Here is a 19,205-nt window from a genome sequence, read left to right as displayed (position 1 = left end):
GGGGGACGTTGGAGGCACCAGCAGCTTCAAAAACTTGTCTGCTGCTATGACAAGGCTTTTTTGCCGCTGCTCTTTTAACCTTAAATGTTACAAAACATTTTTGTGGGAAAAATTTGATTTTTTTTTATTTTCACGGCTCTACATTATAGACTTCTGTGAAGCACCCGGGGGTAAAAGGTTCTCACAACACATCTAGATACATTTCTTGAGGGGTTTAGTTTCCAAAATTACGTCACTTGTGGCGGGTTTCTACTGTTTAGGCACATCAAAGGCTCTCCAAACGTGACATGGTGTCTGCTAATGACCCTAGACAATTTGGCATTCAAAAAGTCTAACGGTGCACCCAAACAATAGTTTTCTCAAGAGAAATTGCAGAACAGTTTTTGGGGTCCATTTTCTCCTGTTATCCTTGTGAAAATAAAAAAATTGGGTCTACAATAAAATTGTGAAAAAAAGTTAAATGTTCATTTTTTCCTTCCACATTCCATTAATTCGTGTGAAGCACCTGAAGGGTTAATACACTTCTTGAATGTGGTTTTGAACACCTTGAGGGGTGCAGTTTTATAATGTTGTCAATTTGGGGTATTTTCTGTCATATAAGCCCCTCAAAGTCACTTCAAATGTGATGTGGTCCCTAAAAAAATGGTTTTGTACATTTTGTTGGAAAAATGAGAAATCGCTGGTCAACTTTTAACCCACATTACAAGCAAAAAAAAAATATATGATTCCAAAATTATGCTGATGTAAAGTAGACAAGTGGAAATGTTATTTATTAACTATTTTGCGTGGTATAACTCTCTAGTTTAAGGGCATAAAAATTCAAAGTTTGAAAATTGCTAAAATTTTGAATTTTGTCAAATTTTCAATATTTTCATTAATAAACGCAAATTACATAGACCAAAATTTACCACTAACATGAAGAACAATATGTCACGAAAAAAACATTTACAAAAACAATGTGATATGTTTAAGCGTTACAGGGTTATTACCTTTATTACCATAAAGTGACACTGGTCAGAATTGAAAACATTTGTCTCAGCAGGAAGTTGAAAACAGGCTGGGGGATGAAGGGGTTAAATGTGTTCACAAGACAAACATTCTGAACACCTCTGTTCAGCTCCACAACTCCACTCTGCTGAGTTAACCCAGCTGCCTGTTATTAGGCCTATAAACCCTGGGCTGTATTATAGGAGCGACCTTTCCCACCCAGAGTCATTTGGTTGCTCCTAAATCCTGGACAAAAAAAATCCAGTCGAATTAAAATTCTCTCAGTAACCTAGTGTTACTGATACAGACTTTACATTACCGAGGCCAACCACCTCGGTGACAGATATCTGCCATAAAGGACCATACCTCCTGCTTTCTTACACATGGTAAAGTCAAGGTGCCAGATTTAAATCTGAGTTTTCACTTTTCAGCCAATGTTCATCTGATATGTATGGACACATAGCAAAGAAGAGCATGTAGCCAACTAACTTTACAGCTTCAATAGAATGCAGTTTATAATTTACTGTAAGTCATAAAATGAGCTTTTTTCTGGGTGCTCATAGATAGCAGTGTGCAATACTTACAAAAGAAGGGCAAGCAGTTGTGCACAGGACAGTTTTTTTTTCCATTAGCAAGTGATTACATAACTCATAGCCACTAGTTTTCATTAGTTTTAATAGTAAAATATTAATGAAGTCTGATATGCAATGTTTTCTTTCATTACTAATCAGACTACAAGACACTATGAGGTAGTTTTACAGAAAAGTTATGCTGAGCATAGGAAGTCTTCAACTAATCTGTTAAACTCTTCAGAAAATCTTAGATGAAGATTGTGTTTGCCCTCCGCCATCAGATGCAGCCTATAAAATAAATGAGTTCAACAATTTAGTATATTATTATGCATGAAAGAATCACTCAATAACCATCACTTAGATTAGAAATCTTGGTATGTCAAATAGAAAGAGGTGATACTTGTATATTCAAAGTAATGTCCAATCCCAAAACTCCTTAAAAAGGGGTTTTCCAGGTTAAGTAAAGTGGACACCAAATGTACCTAAAAGAACAAAGAGCAGGTACTCAAACTCCCTGGATTCATAGCCGGCTCCCAGCCGCTGCTTAAGTCTCAGTGTTTTGGCTGCTGTGGTAACGTCACTTCAACAATGTGCATCACCATCGCAAACAATCACTGAGCTCAGCAGCTGAGCTGAGGTAGACGGCATGATGCGCTGAGCTCCACAATTGACTCTGGTGTTGATGTGAGCTATTGATGCCAAGTGTTTTTGGCAAAAAAGATACTTAACTCGTTAAAGAGAACCTTTCACCAAATGTAGAGTGGAATTTAAAAACACACCATTAACAGCAATTAGAACTTACAAGTTGTGTGTGGCATGGAAGCCACTGACATAAATAAAGAAGCCTTCCAATATTTGGGGTCAGCCTGCTGCTTCCAAACCGGTAGGCCATGGCCTTGGATGCAGTGAATCAAAATCCAGCTAAAAAAATAAAATAGGAGCACCAGACGATCCCCCCCTCTACTTAGGTGAATGAACCACACGCTCCGGAGGCAACCCGGACACAAGCTCCTTCACACCCAATCACCTCCTCTCATCAGCTAAATGGGACATAACAATTATGAAATTTTCATGTAATGTGGAATAAACCTTACATTGTTCTGTTCCGCTGATGAGAGATGGCGATCAGCTTCCCTCCAGAGTGTGTGGTGCATTCAGCTGAGGAGAAGCGGGAATCGTGGAGAGTTTGAACTTAGATGAAAGATTTACCTGCAGAAGAGAGGAAGGGGGGGGGGGGGGCAGCCCACTACTCTTGTGGGGACTCCCAACCAAACCCCGACGCATGCTTAGTCCCCCTTATGCCCCCCTTTCCCTTGCCAATAATACAACAGGTGCAACTGGATGGGTGAAGGATTGGTCACAGCTTTATTAAATTCTCCATTCATTTTGTTAGAAAGGCATTTAACTTTTCAAACCAGCTCGTTGCCGCATGCCCTTTGTCTCCACACCGGCAAGTTGGCCAACAAGCGGAGCTCTCCAACAAGTTCTTTCTTTATTTTCAGGCCGCTGTGACTTGTAAAGTCTCAAATTGTCAATTTTTTTCGTGTTCTCACAGGGGAGGGAGGGTGGGACAATCGCTTCCAGGACCACCGGGGAAAAGGAAAGAGGATGGGACATCTCTGTGTTTATATATCCATAGGGATGGCTTGTGACGGCCGTCCCCTTCACTTTATTGGTCCCTTCTGGGACTTCCTATTTCTGTGGCCAGTAAGGGGCAGCGGAGGGGACCACCAATCGCCACGGCCCGGGGAGGGGCCACCACAGTCAAAGGCTCTTTCCTTATTTAATGCAGCGCCTGCCAAGTGTATGGATTAATAACAAGTCTGATGGGCATTATTTTGGTGGTGTCCGCTGCCATTCCTTTTTTTATTTTTTTAGCTGGACTTACCAAATTTTTCATGGAGACACGACATAACAGGTGCTGCAGAGCAGAATAAAACATTTTATCACACTGAGGTCTCTAGCGGTCCATCACGTTATCACTCTGCAGTGGAGAGAGCAGACTGTTTGTCAGATGTGGGGGGCTTGTTGTTCTTTCCCCAGTTTGTTGCTGCCTGCTTATGGTTGGACAATGTTAGAAATAAGAAGAAGTACACACCTCCCCAACGAAATCTCTCTGGTAATGCCCACTTGGACTTAAATAAAATAAACTGTTTAGGTGCCAAATACTTTGATCACTAATATCTCTGCAACAGGGAGGCAAAGTTATACACACTGCTCAAAAAAATAAAGGGAACACTCAAATAACACATCCTAGATCTGAATGAATGAAATATTCTCATTGAATACTTTGTTCTGTACAAAGTTGAATGTGCTGACAACAAAATCACACAAAAATCATCAATGGAAATCAAATTTATTAACCAATGGAGGCCTGGATTTGGAGTCACCCCCAAAATTAAAGTGGAAAAACACACTGCAGGCTGATCCAACTTTGATGCAATGTCCTTAAAACAAGTCAAAATGAGGCTCAGTATTGTGTGTGGCCTCCACGTGCCAGTATGACCTCCCTACAACGCCTGGGCATGCTTCTGATGAGGTTTCGGATGGTCTCCTGTGGGATCTCCTCCCAGACCTGGACTAAAGCATCCGCCAACTCCTGGACAGTCTATGGTGCAGCGTGACATTGGTGGATGGAGCAAGACATGATGTCCCATATGTGCCCATCGGATTCAGGTCTGGGGAACGGGCGGGCCAGTCCATAGCTTCAATGCCTTCATCTTGCAGAAATTGCTGACACACTCCAGCCACATGAGGTCTGGCATTGTCCTGCATTTGGAGGAACCCAGTGCCAATCCCACCAGCATATGGTCTCAAAAGGGGTCTGAGGATCTCATCTCGGTACCTAATGGCAGTCAGGCTACCTCTGGCGAGCAGATGGAGGGCTGTGCGGCCCTCCAAAGAAATGCCACCCCACACCATTACTGACCCACTGCCAAACCGGTCATGTTGAAGGATGTTGCAGGCAGCAGATCACTCTCCACGGCGTCTCCAGACTCTGTCACGTCTGTCACACATGCTCAGTGTGAAACTGCTTTCATCTGTGAAGAGCACAGGGCGCCAGTGGCGACTTTGTCAATCCTGGTGTTCTGTGGCAAATGCCAAACGTCCTGCACGGTGTTGGGCTGTGAGCACAACCCCCATCTGTGGACGTCGGGTCCTCATACCACCCTCATGGAGTCGGTTTCTAACCGTTTGTGCAGACACATGCACATTTGTGGCCTGCTGGAGGTCATTTTGCAGGGCTCTGGCAGTGCTCCTCCTGTTCCTTCTTGCACAAAGGCAGAGGTAGCAGTCCTGCTGCTGGGTTGTTGCCCTCCTATGGCCCCCTCCACGTCTCCTGGTGTACTGGCCTATCTCCTGGTAGCGCCTCCAGCCTCTGGACACTATGCTGACATACACAGCAAACCTTCTTGCCACAGCTCGCATTGATGTGCCATCCTGGATGAGCTGCACTACCTGAGCAACTTCTGTGGGTTGTAGAGTCCGTCTCATGCTACTACGAGTGTGAAGGCACAACCAACATTCAAAAGTGACCAAAACATCAGCCAAAAGCATTGGTACTGAGATGTGGTCTGTGGTCCCCACCTGCAGAACCACTCCTTTATTGAGGGTGTCTTGATAATTGCCAATAATTTCCATCCATTGTCTATTCCATTTGCACAACAGCATGTGAAATTGATTGTCAATCAGTGTTGCTTCCTAAGTGGACAGTTTGATTTCACAGAAGTTTGATTTACTTCGAGTTATATTCTGTTGTTTAAGTGTTCCCTTTATTTTTTTGAGCAGTGTATAAAAAAAAATTATACTGCTCTGCAACCACCATTACATTATGTATCCAGTTCTAGATCAAAAATTAGGCGAAAGGTCCTCTTTAAGGTATTTAATTTTTTAAGACAATTATCAGAGAAATTCACAGCTCTTTGCTATTACACCAGTACCTGCTCTATCTTTAATTTGCAATCCACTGGCGAGATAGGGGGAGAAGGCTAGCTGCAGTGAGCTCTCATGCAGAGCACAGAACACAGAGGAATTCCTGCTCCTCAAACATTCATTTTTTAGCACACAAAGACAAGTAGCAACATAGAGAAACATTCAATAACACTGAGCAGTCTGGATGTGAATCCACTGATTTGAGGTAAAAGCCATTTTCCCGAAGCCCACAGCAGGGAAATCAATGGGAAGGGGACTCCGCTCACCACTGACATTTTATGAAAACCCAGAACCTGCAGCTTTGCATTCCGGGACTCCCCCTCCTCCCAGCCCGGGGCCCAGAGCATCGCCCACTCCTGCCACCGCCAGCCTCCTGCAGCAGCAACCTTGCCTCCTGTGACCCAGCTCCACAGCAGCCAGTAATCTACATTCAGATTATAAAATGCACCCCCATTTTCCTGTATCAAATGAATAGACTTTCATTGACAAATACCCATTTTACCTAACCTGATTTAAGAAAACAGCTGTCAGTGCAAATGAGAGAGGTATGGCGTCAGAGGGAATCAGTCCAGTGGTCAGGAACCTTCCACACTCCAGCAGTGGTAAAACAACAACTTCCAGCATTACATGACACAGATTACCAGGTAGCTGTCAATGCATGTTGGGAGTTGTAGTTTCATAAAAGCTGTCGTTCCACAAAATGCTGATCACCATGCTATAAATTTTTAGGGATTTTAAAATTATATTCACCTCTCCAAGTTCCTATGTTCATCTCCATTCTTAGCTGAGATTACAGATAATGACTCACTGGTATAGGGACTTAGTCAGCAGCAGCGCCCAGAAGTAAAAGAGGGAAAAGAACGAAGAAAGGCGAGTACCTATGAGCTGACCTAGTCTGAGGTCTTTAAAGGGGTTGTCCACTACTTATTATTCCCCCCAAGAATGTATCCTTCCGGGGCCATAAGTGTCTTTGTAATTACCTTCTGTTGCAGTTACTGCCTGTGAGCGGCGCTATCACTGGCCACTCACAGGCATCACGTGACCCCCGGCTGCAGCCGGTTCGGACATCCGCTGATGTCACGTCGTGATTCTGGATGCAGCCGGGGGTCTCTGTCTTCGGCGTTCCACCGGTGGATGCTGGGTTGTGGGTGGAGTTACCCAGCACATCACACCCGGAATCCACAGCACGCTTTCCTTCTCCTCATTCATCGGGAAAGCACGCAGTGGATGCTGGGTGTGACGCGTGGGGTAACCACGCCCACAGCCCAGCAACCACCGCGGGGACCGCGTCACTGATGTCACGCCTCACTTGACGTGACATCAGTATGGGGTCATGTGATGCCTGTGAGCGGCTACCGATAGCGCCGCTCACAGGCAGAAACTGCAACAGAAGGTAATTACAAAGACACTTATGGGCACCGGGGGGATACATTGGGGACATAATAAAAAGTTGTGGCCAACTTCTTTAAAGAGGGGGGTTTAGTCTAGGTTTGTATTAATAAGTAAACTGGTATGAAGGAGGTATACGAGAGATTTTGGGATCAACTATTATTCCTGTCAGGGTTATTATACATATTTATATCTAGATTTATCTATTCATATAATCACTCACCTTGAATTTTTGATATGTTCATGTAGAAAATGCGGGTGAAATTTTGGGACCAGGGGATCCTTCATACCATGAATTATTAATGTTGGGCAACCAATAAGCGGAAGCAAATGTCGACAGATATTACCTGATAATAACATTATAATTACATATTACTTTAATGCAAATCATCATGCATAATTTACACAATCTGTAATAACAACGCACCTTAAAGAAGTAGTCCATTACTTGGACAACTCCTTTTCATCCCCTATGCTTGGCCTGATAAACTAAAAAAGCTTATACTCATGTCCCGTGTTGGTGTCCCGCGGTGTCGGCACTCGCTCTCCTGAGGCTCCTGTGCTGCTGTTGTAACACGTGACGCCGGCGCCCAATCAGCGCTGGTGTCACTGTCCCCGCCTCTTGTCAAATTGAACATGAAGAGGAAGTCAAAGCAGCCGCAGAGCAGACTTTCTCTTCATGGCCGATTTGTTCGAAGGCGGAAACAGTGACGCCAGAGCTGATTGGATGCCGGGGTCATGTGTCACAACAACCTCACAAGAACCCTGGGACCGTGAGTGCCGACACCGCTGGAACAGAGCAGGCACGGGAGGTGAGTATAAGCTTTTTTATTTTAACGGTGCCAAACATTTAGTTCAAGAAGGGGTTGTCCTAGCAGTGGACTACCCCTTTAAAGGAAAATGAGAAATGGAAATGAGGAATTCAGACCTTAATGCAATTCAGATTTCTCTGCCAGAAAATGTTCCAGTGTATCAAATTTGTGTTACTATTGTTCAATATAATTTCACTGTATGACCACATGCATTTATAATCTGATAAAACCCAAGTACAGTACTACTATTAATACATCAATTTCAAATGGCTTAAAGAGAACCAGTCACCCACTTAAAAGTGGCCAGTTTTTGCTATTTTATTTCTGCTGCTCCCCTCAATATCAGTTTTTGTTTTTTTTTTATCCGTCATACAGTTTTAGAGATATGGGCCTTTAATCTTGCTTGTGTGTCGACCCAGATGCATCGCAACTACCACCACAGCCGGACAGTGCACTGTTCGCGGCCATGTCAAAGTGACGGCCATCAAGCAGTGCACCCTGCACAACCACATGTCAGCTGGATGGGAGACAAGTCGGGGGGAGGTGAGCGAGACTTGCCGGCTTCCCCATGTTAAAAATATTTGTAATGAGTCTGGATGGCTGTGTGTGTGCATGTATGATGTGTATATCTATGTATGCCAGGGTGTATGACTGTGTATATATTTAAATCTGTTTATATGTATTTTTGTGAATTTGTCTTCAAATAGGTATATATACATATGCCTGTATGTGTTCGTATCTGTTTATCTTTGAGTATGAGCATGTCTGCGTACAGTGTGTGCGCATGTATGTGTACCGTGCAGGGCTGTAGTCAGTAAACCAATCCTCCGACTCAGCGACTCCCCAATTTCCATGCCTTCCGACTCCAACTCCGGCATCTGCCAAACCTGATTGATAACTCCAGATCACATGTTTCCATTGCTTCAGAGTCTGATTGACGCCACACTTTACAGCACTTCACCTGACACTCAGCCTTGTACATGGTGATCTTAGGCTTGTGTGCAGCTACCGAACTATGAAAGCCCATTCCATGAATTCCAGTTATAACCTTCTTGTGCTGATATTTTTCCAAGGATAGTTTGGTATTCTGTGTGAGTGATGCAACAGAGGATAAGTGTTTTTTAGATGCTTCAACATTTGGCAGCCACGCTCTCTTACGACTCTCACATACGCAGGGCTGTGGAGTCCGTAAGCCAAACCTTTGACTCTTCAATTTCCCTGACTCCCGACTCCATAAAACTGCCTCACTACTGAGCATGTACATAAAGTGCAGCACAGATTCATCTCAACTAAAAGCCAAGATCCTTAGATCAGGAACAGAACAGACATTTATAGGCCATTTCATAACTTTCCCAAATTCCTATGAAAACATTTACAGCACAACCAGCATTGTACTACTGTATCAATTATATATTTTAGGAGTCTTAGTCGAACTCCTCAGCCCTGGTACCATATGTGTGCATGTCTGCGAATTGTGTGCATGTCTGTGTACTGTGTGTGTGTGCATGTCTGCGTGCTGTATGTGTGCATGTCTGTGTGTGCGCACATGTCCACTTACTGTATGTGTGCATGTCTGCATATGTGAAGGATGAGGGGGCAGGCTGGGCCCTGTGTTTACTTATATTTCTCCGCCGTATCTGTGCATCACGAATCGTGGTATGTGTTAAAGGGGCCCACAGAGACTCTTTCATCCAGAGCCCATGAAAACCTGGAGCCAGCCTTGCATCCAGTTTTCTTTATTGCAAAAATGTGTTTCATGTGCCATGCTAACAATTTAGTCTTTAAAGAATTAATTTTTATTTTGCAGTACTACATATGCTAATACAGGCAAGGACTAGTCTGGCGGGAAGGGTCACTGAAATGTTGCTTGGTCTTCCAGACATTATCTTGACCTCTACTGTTCCTGTTAACTGCCATTTCTTAATTACATTTCAAACTGTGTAAAGAGCAACTTGAAAACACTTTGCTATGTTATAGCCTTCTCCTGCTTTGTGGGCTTCCACCATTTTCATTTTCAGAGTGCTAGGCAGCTCCTTAGAAGAACCCGTGGCTGCAGTTTTTTTGCACAAGGTTAGAGGAGGCTGGGTTTTTATAAAGCGATGATAGTGAACAAGCCATAACCCTAACAGGCTAATTAAGGTCTGAAACCTTGGTCAAAGTTATCTGAGCACACAAATCTCTAAAAGGTGCCCAAACTTTTGCCCTGGTCCATTTTCCTTTTTGTAATTTATAAAATATAAAACATTACTATATTTCTTTTTTTTTGCCTAAAATACAAAGGAAATGTGTCATCTTTAACTTCAGGCCTTTTAGAGATCATTTAATTTTCAACTTGATTAACTGTTCACAATAACAGTAATTTTGACCAGAGCTGCCCAAACTTACATGTCACAGAACATAAAACCTTATTAAAATAAAGAAAACTGCATGAATACTGCAGTAATTTGAAAAAAAAACAGGGGGTGTCAGGTAAATATTGAAAAATATTGAATATATTCTTTCTTTCTTCCCCTGAAGCCCCCTCACCCCTCCCTCATCCCTCATTTGTCATAGGAGAGCTGACAGTCCAGCATCTGTCTCTCTGCAAATTATCACCTACAGTAGAAGTGACTTGTAAAGCTACAACCTAACTAAAATTTCACCCTGGCAGACGCAGGGGATGATTAGACGCAGGCTTGCAATAATTTACATGTTTTGACAATAATGTTCATCCAGGCCAAATTCGCCTCCAAGAAGCCAGTGAATACTGTGGGTACCTGAGGAAGACATAATCTTGTCGAAACATATTGTATTTACTTGAAAAATAAAGATCGTTTGGAGAATATATACCCACAGTATTCACTGGCTTCTTGGGAGTGCATTTGGCCTGGATGAACATTATTGTCAAAATCTCTTTCCTATGATAACCCGAGCAGGGCTATCGAGTAGCCACCAGGTGTATGCAGCAAACCAACGGAAAGGAGAAAATCCCTTTCTTTGTGATCCTTAGAGATCGATAAGCTGAATTGAAAGACCAAATAAAGGTGAGTGCAAAAGACCATTATAAATATTCATATTACCGCTATATACTACACTTAGATTGGTGCGCTCTCTGTATACCTTTCTCTTTTTTGAGGGAATAATTTACATGTAACTGTTGAAGCTTGCTTCCTGAGCTTCAAAAATAAGTCTATAGTCTCACCGGCACCGATACGGAATATGGAATATATGTTCCATAATTCCAATAATGATGGGACCTATATTTTTAGTGGCAGGGACAGCCAAGGAGCTATATGAACATTTTCTCATTGCTGTAAGCCAAACAAGGGAGCTGTGGCGCAAAAGTAGCAAAATAGCAGACTGCAACTATATCATGTGTGGTATCTAAATGAAGGTAAAATCATAATAGAAAATATGGTACCACTTTTGGACTTCTGGGATCAACCAGCGATAAGTTATCCCAAAAAACAGATTTTAATACAAACATGAAGGGTGGAGCCCCAGTCCCTGTGATGTTGGCACAAGGGGGTGTGGGCAGGTCTCTCCCTTAAGCATAAAATAGTTTGCTGAGGTTGGAGCAGTACTCATTGCCAGGGGGCTATAGATACTATAAGAAACGGGTCACGTTCAATAACGTTCAAATCAAATTGGGGAGCCCCTCCTCCACCTATGCAGATTAGTCCCTGCGAACCGTATAGAGTAAGTTTCTTCTTTAATCCTTATTACTTTGTGTAACTATTTATGTATTGTAATGTCTCCTTTGTGAAATCTTTGTATACATTTTTCTTAAACACTGCCTCCCTTTAGGATTAAATATAAAATTTAATAGTTCTGTTTCTCTTCTCCTGTAATCGTTCCCTCCCCCAAAGCCATATACGCTACCAGAACGCAGGCGTCCGCCCAGGCCTGTATTATATTTCAAAGCTGGACAGTGGTGGCAGCGAATAATATTAATAATCGGGCTATTGTGAAGCTGACAGTGACTGTACGGAGGGCGTAAATACATATTCCATGCATTGGAATCTAGGGGTGTGACGCCATACGCTCACTGGTCGCTTGCCTAAGAAATGAGTAGTCTGGATCGTGTGCTTGCGATTCCGGACGAAATCTGTGACATAGTGACGGCACGGTCAGATATTGCGTGATCTTCCCGGTATCATCTCTGTGGCGTCCTTGACAGGGGGCTTGACAAGTTCCCTCTTAACCCTAGAACGCATGACCATAAAAATCTACACTTTCACATACCTGGGGCCTTTTAGGCCCGTGTGCAAATAACATGGAATAACTCAAACTCAAATGACAAACAACTATATACATGAAGAATACCTAGAGTTTCAAAATTCTAACTAAAGTAATCTTGCAGGAAATAGAAAACAATTAACAGGGCGGGCCTGCGAGGCCCCAGGTATGCGTTCTAGGGTTAACCCCCATACTGACAATTTAGATTAGGAAAAAGTTTATGGATTACTTCACCTTAGAACCTGATTTCTTTGCTACGGTGTGTGTACCTACACCGTAATACAGTACTGATGTTTAGACAGTATCATTTTTTGAAGCCTATTACCATACTGTATAACGCCATGGTGGCAGCTTAACTATTCACCAAAAGACCATTTGCTTGACAGCTGTTTCTCTCATCTCCACCATAAACATGCATGCTCAGCATTCAACATGTCGGTTTGCTATCTGCCAGTGGGAGAATGATAGATACCCTTATACATTAGATTGCAGGTTCGGATGCGTTTTGTCACATTGTACTCCCTCAGCACAATACAACTCTCATTAATGGTGCCTTTGCATGTCAGATAATTGTTTGCTAAACTTCCCATCTCCCACAGAAACACATGCATGCATCGTTTCATGATCATACAAACAAGGATGTAAGATAAAAAAAATTTAAAGCCAGATAACTTAAAGCTTATACAATTACCATTAGGTTTGCTGGTAAACTGAATCATGGCTTCCACCCATGCGGAAAATGTATTGGCAAAATACTCCTTCCCATATACATCCTCCATTGGCTTTCTCATCTTTGGACTCCAGTTTCTGACATCTTTCACAGCTGAAAAAATAGCAGAAGGCAAAACATACATTAATCCCTGGACCTGAATTTCACTACAAAACAGCATTCACCTGTTAAAATAATGCTGCACTTATTAATTACTGTATATTATATAGTGTGTCCAACACAGAGCTCAATGTATTCATACATTTCCAGAAATTCTAAGGAAAAGGTGATCCAGTATTGTTGTCCACCTTCGGGGACAATATTTGTGTTACTTAAAAACATTTATTTTCTGCTAAAATAAATTTTAAAATTGGGTTACATTACAGATTTTGCACAGTTTGGCTTTTACAGGCTCTTTGTTTCCCTGTACATTAAACTTTACTGTAGTCTGTGGTCAGAAATAAGCAAAGAGAAGGTCAGAAAAACAGATAAAAAAGTTACAAACTTTCTCGTTAGCATGTCAAAATGATGATCACTGATGGATTCTCAATTAGAGGTCGACCACTTTCTCTTGTTAGTGTATCTTTTCTCACAGACTGACCAAGTACTTCTGTCCATAAAATAGGAATGGATATCCTCCGGATATCATTTTGGTCTGGTCTTTGGGCAGATTCCCGAAGCTGCTGCAGTGCTTGGGCTGCTATCCCTGTTTTTACAGCCATCGGGCCCTTTAATTTCTCTGTAATGTACGCATACACGCACGCAATGTTGACTGCTGAATACCGCCTTGGAGCATGAAACGCTGGATTAATTCAGGCGCTGACCACTGCTAGCATCAGGATGTTATTTGTGGGCGGAGTTTGCACATTCTGCTCTCCTGTCCCACTTCTGCTTGCGATGTGTGCAGAAGTCTCAATGTATCCTATGTGATGTAAACAGGAAGATATGGCAGGCACTCAGTGGTAAATGTTTGGTGCTCAGTGGTAGTGGAGATACAAGTAACATTAATGCCATGGAACTCAGAGATCCAATATACTTATTTAATAATGCAGCATGCGTATGTACGAAAGAGGGCCAACGTTTCAGTCAACAGACCTTTTTCATGGCCAGTGAATATCAGACAGGTTAGTCCTGTAGCACAACAGTCTGTGTGCAATATATATATATATATACACACACACCAGTCTCAGTGTATCCTATGTGATGTATATACAGCAGTCTCAGTGTATCCTAAACAATGAATATAAACAATCTCAGTGTATCCCATTCGATGTACACACAGCAGTATCGGCGTATCCCATGTGATGTATACAGAGGAGTCTCAGTCTACCCTATGTGTATTCAGCAAAATCTCAGGTGTCCTTATGTGTTCTATAAATAGCAGTCTCAGCATCTCCTATGCAATGTATATACAACAGTTTCAATGTATCCTATGTAATGTATATACAATGGCCTCAGCGTATACTATGCAATATGTATACTATGCAATATATATATACACACAACAGTTTCCGTATATGTTATGCGATGTACACAGCGTCTCAGTCAATCCTATGATGTGTATTCAGCAAGATCTCAGTTCCTCCTACGTGATTTATATACAGCAGTCTCAGTATCTCTTGTGGATCATTCCATATCAAGTGATCCAAATCTGAATTTTTTTTTACCCAACGTCTTTGGATTTTTTTTCTTTGTTTTGAAGTGCTACTTTAGTGAATTACAAAAAAAAATTTGCATTTTTATCTTCATTAGTTACATTTTTATATGTTTCTAAAGTTTTGAAAAAGTCTGAACTTTGGGCTTGTATGATGTTACACTTTTTATCACATCTTGGGGCTAAAAATAAGATAAGGACATGGGAGAGACACTGTTTGGTTTAGAACGGTACAGGTTTTAATTTGATGTCACAAGATTATGTTTGTTGATATTTTGTTTTTGAGGAGTCAAATTTAACATTTTAATGCACAATTTTTAAAAAACAATAGGTTATAAAATTTTCAAAAAAGGCATGTGTTACTTGTGTTCTTGGTTACATTTGTACAAGGATTGAAGTTGGGCTCTCCTTGGGATCATATTTTTAAGTGTGATTTTCTAAATACAGTCTCATCCTAATCATATGTTTAATACTAAAGTAAAAGAAGCAATATTAAATATTTAAATATAAGTAGCATTTTTTAAATATTACACCATTAGACATGTCCTTTTTCTAATTTTTAAACTGAGTATAGTAGTTAAATCATCAAGCTTTAGAATAAAACAAATGAACTAGTCTAAACAATTAACAGCAAGTCTTTAAACTGAAAATTATTATTTTTTTCAAATTAAAATTTTATTTAGCCAAACAATGGCAAATGTTTAACTCAATGCAATTATAAGATGACAACTACATCATATGTATCATCATAGTATATACTAAAAGCCATTCCGAGTTTAGAAGTAACAGCCATTGCTGTGTGAGAAAGAGACCAAACAGTTAAGGTTAGGTAATAAAAATGGAGATTTTCAGTACTGTACGCTCTATAGCAGAGGTCCCAACCTGTGACTCACAGGCCCAGGTTGTGTGGCTCTAGGCTGTCTACCATCTTGGTGCATTCGCATCAGGTCTAGCAAACAGCTATGGAGAGTAGGTCTCCAGATCATGATTTTTGTCAGTAGCCCCTCATAGAAGTGCAGATCAGAAACGGGGTAAGGTAAGAACCCCTGGATCTTGGTATACCACCTCAGTGTGGTTTCTGTGGTCAGCTTTGGCTGTCATACCTGTAATGGGGGCTCTGGGTGTCACTACTGTGAGGGTGGCGAGAGCTGGATGTGGCTCTCAAGGTCAGAAAGGTTGGGGACCTCTGCTCTATAGTAACACAGTGATAAAAATGATTTTCAGTACTCTACACTGTGTAGTAACAAATACAGTTTTAACTAAAGTCAGTATTAATACTAAAAGAAAAACATTAAACTATTAATACAAATGCAATGAAACTGAACACACCGACCCGGATTGTAGTACACTGACTCACCTGATGCCTGTGTAGAGACTACTGTTTGTTTAACTCAGCAAGAGAGCACAGGCGCAAGCATGTCAGGACATGGGTTCAACTTTGCCTCTCTAGCTTTTGAAATAATACTTCACTTCTGTCAGTATTAACCCCTTAATTTCCCCCTTCAGGTATGTATTCATTTGTTCCTTTTTATTGTAATTATTGCTATATTCCACACCCCTTCTGGGGTGTGCTTGTGGTACTCACCTGTCTAGAATCTGCTCAGGTTGTCTCCATTACCGGGCAGACCTGGGAGATGTGACTGGACTGGTGGAGAGCAGTCTGAGCAGGAAGATTTGAGTGTTTATAAAGCTCATCTCACGGTCCATTCAGCTATTAATCACGTGAAGAAGCAGCTGAAGCATCCCTCCCACACTCCCAATATCTAGAAAAACATGATTTTTTTTTATTTGGAAAATAAAGACCCTACACTTTTAGACCACAAGCTGAACAGATTTGAATTCAAGATTTTCAAACAGTCACTGTTTATATAGGTTTTTTTTATTTTATTTTATTTTTTTAAGTATGATTCCCATTGAGAGCCCAACTTGAATTTTGGTACAGATGTGGCTAGGAGCATATGAGGCAAATGAGATTTTTTTGTAAATTTAATATCATATTGATTTTTCGGAAAAGCATTTTGAAATTTTGTGTTAGATTCCGCATGGGTAAAATATTAACAACGATACTCCTGTGACATGTCTTTTGAAAGCCTGTGCTGTTCTGAATTGAATGGTGTTTTTCCCATTTCTCTATCTTGTTTCTTGCCTAAGTTATGAGGAGAAACATAAAAGGCATGCAACACAGAAATTCACATTTTTTCACAACTTTGAAAATTAATAAAAAACAAAATAAAAATTTATAGAATTTTTTCTTCACATTTTGAATTCTTTAACAAAGTATTATCAAAGAACAAATTCTCACAGAATTAAAAATATAGTGGTAATAGTCATTGGTTCACTTGATATGGGATATGGATATGATATGGACCCTCATGTGATATATGAAGCAGACTACGTATCTCCTATGCAATGTATATACAGCAGTCTCTGTCTTCTATGTGATGTATGCCGCGGTCACAGTGTCTCCTTATGTAATGTATACAGCAGTTGCAATGTATCATGTGTGATGTATACATAATTTTAGTGTATCCTGATTGATGTATATAGCAGGCTCAGTGTCTCCTACATGATGTATTTTCATTTGGAAATCAAGGTCCCAGAGTCTGGAGGAAGAGTGGAGAGGCCACAATCCAAGCTGCTTGAAGTCTAGAGTGAAGTATCCACAATCAGTGATGGTTTGGGGAGCCATGTCATCTACTGGTGTAGGTCCACTGTGTTTTATCAAGACCAAAGTCAGCGCAGCCGTCTACCAGGAAATTTTAGAGCACTTCCCTCTGCCGACAAGCTTTTTGGGAGATGGAAATTTCATTCTCCAGCAGGACTTGGCCCCTTGTCCACACTGCCAAAAGTACCATTACCTGGTTTAAAAACAACAGTATCACTGTGCCTGATCTGCCAGCAAACTCACCTGACCTTAACCCCATAGAGAATCTATGGGATATTGTCAAGAGGAAGATGAGAGACACCAGACCCAACAATGAAGACGAGCTGAAAGCTGCTATCAAAGCAACCTGGGCTTCCATAACACCTCAGCAGTGCCACAGACTGATCGCCTCCATGCCACGCCGCATTGTTGCAGTAATTGATGCAAAAGGAGACCCGACCAAGTATTAAGTGCATTTACTGAACATACATTTCAGTAGACTAACATTTCGGATTTTAAAACATTTCTCAAGCTGTTACTATAAAGCATTCTAATTTAATGAGATAATGACTTTTGTGTTTTCATTGTCTGTAAGCCATAATCATCAACATTAACAGAAATAAACACTTGAAATAGATCAATGTTTGTAATGACTCTATATAATATATGAGTTTCACTTGTCTACAGATTTTTGCTACCCCATGTTAAAGCAACGTAATTGTAGGGGCAGAGACCCTGCTTCCAGAGATGTATCATTTACTTTGTTAACTGCTACAGTTTTGGTTAAAAACTGTTTTATCTCCTACAGATCCAGAAGTTCTGTGAATGCTGAGTTCTGCTTACCCCAACCACACCACTGATTGACTTATTTCTGTGAACACTGGGCATAGGCAGAAAGCTGTCAATCAGTGGTGGGGGTGCGGTTATAGAGAGCTCAAGAAATTAGATCAATACATGGTAACAGCTTTCCTAGTCCTCTAGGGATGAACAAAAGGGGCAGCCAACAGGAATCTGTGCATAAATAGTAATAAGTAAAATAAATCAAAAATAGTTCAAAGCACCAAAATTGTGCATATAGCAAAAAGTAAGGTGGCTGGAAAAACACAGATATGAAAAACCTACAAAAATTGTGTACAGCCTAAAAAAGGTACAAAATGTGACTTTATTGACATAAACAGACCTAATAAAAATACAAGATATTTAAAATGGGAGAAACACTAGAGGGCAACAAACAACAGGAGGAGATGATAATAACTACAAGATGATGGTGTGTAAAGAACATATGAAAATGAAATATACAATGGGAGAGAGATGACAGTGTGAACAGTAACACAACAGCCCAAACTATGATGATACACGGCAGCGTGAGACTGATATCAGTAAATAAGACTGCATAAATGAAAAAAGTATTCAATATAAAAAGTCATCATATTCACCCATATGTTCCTCCTTCTGAAATGGCACTAGCTCTAACACGCGTTTCGGCGCTAGCCTTAGTCAATGGGTGATCATCTCCTTATGATAAAACAGCGATTTTATCAAAACTACAGCAAGCAGCCCAGTAATTGATACATCGCTGGGATCAGAATTTATTTTTAGAATATATGGTTTAAGGGTGCCAAGAGATCCTAAAGTGAAGTTGTTAGAATATGTTGGGGAATTAACAGGCTGTTGCTAAAATACTTTATCATACCAGCAAAATAACTGCAAAACATTGGTTACAGGAGGACCCACCTAGCTAAGTGGAAATAAATGCACTGAATGTGAGGCATACAGCTATAAAAAGGAAGAAATATAAGAAGAGGAAACTTAGTAACTTTGAAACCTAGTGGGAGAAAAGATTAGAACGTCCCGGCACAGTTTCGGAGAATCTGACAAGACTGGAGGAAAAATAAGAATAGAATAATAATAATAATTTTTATTTCTATAGCGTCAACATATTCCGCAGCACTTTACATTTTAGAAGGGACTTGTACAGACAAGACATTATAGAATAACACAGATATCATGAGGAGTGAGGGTCCTGCTCGCAAGTTTACAATCTAGGAGATTAAATGGGTAAGGTGCTGCATGAGCAGTGTGAAGCAAGAATTGAGTGGGACAACTAAAAGATACAAAGGTAATAAGGGAGCAGAATTTATGGTGGTTTTGTTAGCGAAGGGAGTCATAATGGGCAGATTTTTGCTTAAAAAATAGACCGTATGCATATTAACACAAGTTTTTCATTTAAAATAATTTACTGTAAATTATGACATATACAAAATGTATCACCATACCTTGTCAGGTA

The 19,205-nt window shown here is 40.9% G+C and overlaps 1 protein-coding gene across 1 annotated transcript in view; it reads right to left on the bottom strand.

The window, feature by feature from the left end:
- Positions 1-1,645: 1,645 nt before the first annotated feature.
- BPHL (biphenyl hydrolase like) overlaps positions 1,646-19,205 on the bottom strand; it is a 62,680-nt gene continuing 45,120 nt past the window's right edge. The window contains exons 5-7 of the mRNA XM_073678698.1: positions 12,603-12,734; positions 7,105-7,228; positions 1,646-1,847 (exon numbers count right to left, since the gene is read on the bottom strand). Coding sequence (XP_073534799.1) covers positions 1,754-1,847; positions 7,105-7,228; positions 12,603-12,734 — 350 coding nt within the window. The 3' untranslated portion in view covers positions 1,646-1,753. The remainder of the gene's footprint in view (positions 1,848-7,104; positions 7,229-12,602; positions 12,735-19,205) is intronic.

Source organism: Phyllobates terribilis, unplaced genomic scaffold (assembly GCF_046119375.1).
Source record: "Phyllobates terribilis strain yellow unplaced genomic scaffold, ASM4611937v1 Scaffold_4__5_contigs__length_816908805, whole genome shotgun sequence".
Lineage (NCBI taxonomy): Eukaryota > Metazoa > Chordata > Amphibia > Anura > Dendrobatidae > Phyllobates > Phyllobates terribilis.
The sequence above is the reverse complement of the archived record's forward strand: the minus strand, read 5'-3'. Positions and strand labels throughout refer to the sequence as shown.